This window comes from Meleagris gallopavo, chromosome 6 (assembly GCF_000146605.3).
Source record: "Meleagris gallopavo isolate NT-WF06-2002-E0010 breed Aviagen turkey brand Nicholas breeding stock chromosome 6, Turkey_5.1, whole genome shotgun sequence".
NCBI classification, from domain to species: domain Eukaryota; kingdom Metazoa; phylum Chordata; class Aves; order Galliformes; family Phasianidae; genus Meleagris; species Meleagris gallopavo.
In genome coordinates, this window is record NC_015016.2 from 49,698,790 (window position 1) to 49,703,291 (window position 4,502).

A 4,502-nucleotide genomic window follows, 5' to 3' on the forward strand; every position below is an offset into this window, starting at 1 on the left:
CGGTGCTGAGCACGGCTCGGGGCTTGGAAGCCCATCAGTGATCTTGGACTGCTTTTAGAGACAATAAAATATTTGCAAAAAAAGAAAACGTCTCTGTGTTATTGATGATGATTCTATGATTCTATGAACTACTGCAGACAGTGCCACTGCTTCTAATCCAGATTCTGCAGAGGTTACTACCTGTCACCACATTTGGGTCACCTACCTTGTAATAACACAAGTCACTGCCCTCCCTCTCCATCAGCACATAAATCTGTGGTTTGGAGAAACCTCTTTAGGGGGTGTCCAAGAGAATACTGATGTCATGTACTTAGCTTAAGGCATATCCATCAAGAATGCAAAACAGATTAATCCATGATGAACAGTAAACTGTCCTTTGGACCTTAGCTGTAAAAGCAAAAATCAACTTATTGTTTATTTTCTTGTACCTTCTTTCAGGACTTCTAATACCAAACATAACACTTAAAGAGACACACGGTTCTTCCGTATGCTCCAGATGGCCTCTGCCACATCTATTCACAAGGTAGTGAGCCCTGTTGGCCCAGAAAACCAACGGGATCCGGGGGTGCATTAAAATGACTGTGGTTACCAGGTCAAGGGAGGTGATCCTCCCCCCTTACTCTGCCCTGGTCAGGCCTCACCTGGAGTACTGCATCTAGATCTGGGCTCCCCATTACAAAAAAAAGACAGGGATCTGTGTGCTGTAACTGAATGTTTTAATAGGGATGGATACAATTAATATACTGTAACAGTTAATGATTTTCAAGGAAATCTTATTACTTTATTGAATAAATTAGCAGTTGAACAAAAAACAAAAACTGAATAAAGACAATGTAAGTCTCCTGGGGAACCCTTCCATTGCTCCAGTTACTGTTCTCACTGTTACACAATCAGAAAATGTATCGCTATGACTCTCTTTTTTCTCCAGTTGTTTCCACTGAAAGATCAGCAATATTCAGAGATTAATTCCTTTAACAAATTACAATCCATTATCACGTAGGCAGCTCTTTGGTAAAGGTGTGGCAACAGATTCTTTGCTTTCTGTCAGTGCTCTTGGCTGATGAACAAAAACACTGAACTTGACGCCTTGGTTAGCAGCTGCCCTCACAAAACCACTATTTGCAGTCATGGTGATGGCTTTTAAAGTGTCTCCTGTCCCAAAAATTGTTAGAGAACGACTGTTGATTTTTGAACTAGCCACTAGTCGTAAGGCACGATCAGATGGCTGATCTGCGACCACATTAATTCTTTTAACAAGCAATGCAGCTCTCTCTTTCTCCCCAGGCCCTCCCAGCGTTTCCAAGATTGACTGAAAATCTCTGACAGCAGATTCACATGCAAAGAGCTCCTTCCCCTCCATGAACTCCTCCAGCTGAGGCAGGACTCTCTCTCTCCTTTCTTGAGCCGCTTGCTCTGTTAGCACTTTTTCTTTGAAGATGAAGTAGCAGCCACCATAACTCAGAGCAGAGACATAGGTTATTAATGTAGTGATGTCTAAGTTCACTCTATTGCACACATTTACTTTGATCTGTGTAGGAAAAGCAATGCTGGTCACTAAATTCTCCCGATCTACTCTGGTGACCTGCAGTTCAAGGTCTTCTTCATCTGATTCACTGGCACTTAGGTGCTGGTTTTCCACAGATGGTTCTACTAGAGAGTTCACTGCAACAACATCTCCTCGCACAGATATCCCCATCTCCTTAAGTCTCTCTGCCATAGGACTGGACACGCTGTTGTAGAAGGCAAATATTATGTGGGGATTGCTATACTCCACTGGCTGTTGACAGCTTGCCTGCAGGAAGTCTTCAGCCTGCTCAATGACACTTTTGTCACCATACTGGCCCCTTCCCAGCCAGATATTATGCAGGGCTTCAGCCTTCCGACCAATGGCCTTCACCCACGTGTGACCTCCATTTGCTACAACGTCTACCACCAGCGTCTGTCTGTTTCCAAACCTGTCCTCATAAGAAAAGACTTGGAGGACACTGACAACATCCTCCAGGTTCTCTGCTGACTGGATAATGGCTTGGAGATGGGTGAGGTTTGTACTCTGCAGATGAGATTCTTTAATGACCATCTTCCCCGACTCCACTTTGTGTAAGAAGTTTAACTCGGCCTTCAGTTTGCCACATAGTTTTGCCCCACCTTCTATTCTCCTTTTCTGGAACTTGGAAAGGGCTTCTGCTCTCTTGATCAGTTCTTTGGCAACGGCAATTCTTTCACAAAGCAGTGTCTGCACAGACATGTTGGAAACATTATTCCTATTAGATGAAAGAAAAGGAGAAGACTGTTAGGACACAGCTAAGAATAAGGACAGTCAAAAGGCCACTGCAACAGTACACATCAGAACTCTGTAGTAGATTTGGTGGAACAGCTGCCTGTACTGTAAAGCACAAGCCTCAGAAACCTCCACACAAGCCCCACCAAAGCCTTCACCTTTGATGACACAGCCTAAAGCCCAAGATTCCAGTTCTCAGCAAGGAAGAATAACAGCCTCAAGTGTCCACAGACACCTTGCAAGGGTGTGCATCTTTTCACTCACATCTGAGTCCCTCGCAGAGCCAGTCATCTAAAGAGATCTCAGCTCCCAAAGTTCATTTCCATTGTTGTTGCCATTCAGAGCAAAATTAGAAATCCTCCATATGCAAATGTTTCCCCTCCCTCAGACCACACTATCATTATAATATTAGTCATCTACCACGCTTACAGATATACATAAATCACTGTTATTTAATATAGCGTAGAAAACGCCCATTATATCTTACAATTCTGAATAGCATACCTCTGTCCTCTCCAACTTACACTATATAATCCCCTGAATAAGCTACTAACACCCCTCTGGGTAAATTTCAACATTACACAGCATTGTGACAAATTATAATTCCAGGGTCAGGAAGATTTGGAAATCTCTATGTTCTCTAGCTTCATCACAAAAATCACAGAATTGTAGGGGTTGGAAGGGACCTCATCAAAAGTCCAATCTCCCTGCTAAAGCAGGTTCACTAGAGATTTATTGTGCAGCATCAGACAAACACATTCCTCTGCATCTACACTACTTAGTATATCTCCCTGAACATAACAGTAGGAACTGCTTAACTGAATGATTTGAAAAATGTACAATTCAGTATCACATCAAAAACACAATTTTTAAAGACACTCAGTAAATTGCCACTATGGAGAGTGAAATTCATCCATTTTCACTCCCAACTATGCGTATAAACAGATGCTCCTGTGATTTTTATCTGAACTGCACTTTGAAGAAAACTAGGATCAAAAGGCAAAACAAATATAATTTCAGTCAAAAATGTGAAAAATGATACAGTCTCAGTCCTACAAAAGACTCTGTCATTACTACTCTGGAACCTGACTTCATTATACACAATTCAAACACAGTTATTATTAACTCCTACTGGCTCAGTAAATTCTTAACATTACCAAAATCTTTCCTTTCTTGTCAACCACTGTCTAAAATCTTCCATCATGCCTTATTCACTCTTTTCAGGGTCAGAAGATGCCAACAAACTTTATCCTTCCTCTCAAAATCCCAACCAGGCAGGTTCAAGCACCAATCCCTTCACTGCCCAAAGTGAATCTTCCTCCTATCAGTGCCAGGACAGGAGAACTCTGATTCACTTTTGGCTCTCAGTATCAGTACAGAGTATTTAACCTCCTAGCATTCCAAAATTGCACCTTCAAGGTTCCTCAGTCAGAACAAGAAACTCACACTTCTGCAGCAATGCTTCAGTGCCTCTGTGAAGGTACATCCACCTCCCACCACCTCCAGCTCTCGCCTTTTCATAGCCACACGTGGTTCTGCAGGGTGCTTGCAAGCTACTGCTCACCCAATTACTAAGAAGGAGGAAAACTTTAAGACCTTTAAACAGCCACGAGGCTGAGTGGAGGTCTGCCCCATGTGCAGTGCCTTCTCTGAGCTCAGCTTCCATGAACCACCTGTGAGGGCAGGCAGGGCGCTGGGTCAGGCAGTGCCACATCACATCCCACAGCGGCTGATGTTCGGCAGTTATTACAGTGATGGCAGTTCATTATATACTTCCAGCAGGAAGCCAAGGATTATTCTCGTACGTAAAGAGTAAAACCTTGTAGTTACTACTTCGGGACCTCTCCCCACAGCGGCTCCAACTTTTACAAGAGCAGTAAAACTTCAGGATGAAGCCCAGTTCAAGCTCTTACAGGAAAATAAGCCCACCAACCCAGCCCAGCTTTTCAGTGTGACACAGCTGGGGGACCCCAACGTTAACCACAAAACGCCCGCAGAGGCAGCACTTCCGTAAACGAGGACAAACCCCCCCTCAACCCAGCTGCTATCGCAGCCCCCAGCCCCGCCCAGCCGAAGACGCCACTCCAGGCCACTCGCGCGCAGCCCCGAGCCGAGCTCCTCTCCCCTCCGCCGCCATCACGTGAGCGTGGCGCCATTTTGAGCGCGGGCAAGGCGCGCTCAGCGCCAGCTCCCGGCCCTTCCGTGTTTACCCGGACGCCGGGCA

The 4,502-nt window shown here is 44.7% G+C and overlaps 1 protein-coding gene across 1 annotated transcript; it reads right to left on the reverse strand.

Annotated features, from left to right (window-relative positions):
• Positions 1 to 695: 695 nt before the first annotated feature.
• On the reverse strand, positions 696 to 3,852 carry C6H7orf25 (chromosome 6 C7orf25 homolog). Its single transcript, XM_003207328.4, has 2 exons — positions 3,725 to 3,852; positions 696 to 2,261 (listed from the first exon to the last, which is right to left on the reverse strand). Exon 2 carries the CDS (start codon positions 2,243 to 2,245, stop codon positions 980 to 982), a length of 1,266 nt encoding a protein of 421 aa, XP_003207376.1. The 5' UTR covers positions 2,246 to 2,261; positions 3,725 to 3,852; the 3' UTR covers positions 696 to 979.
• Between the last annotated feature and the right edge of the window lie 650 nt (positions 3,853 to 4,502).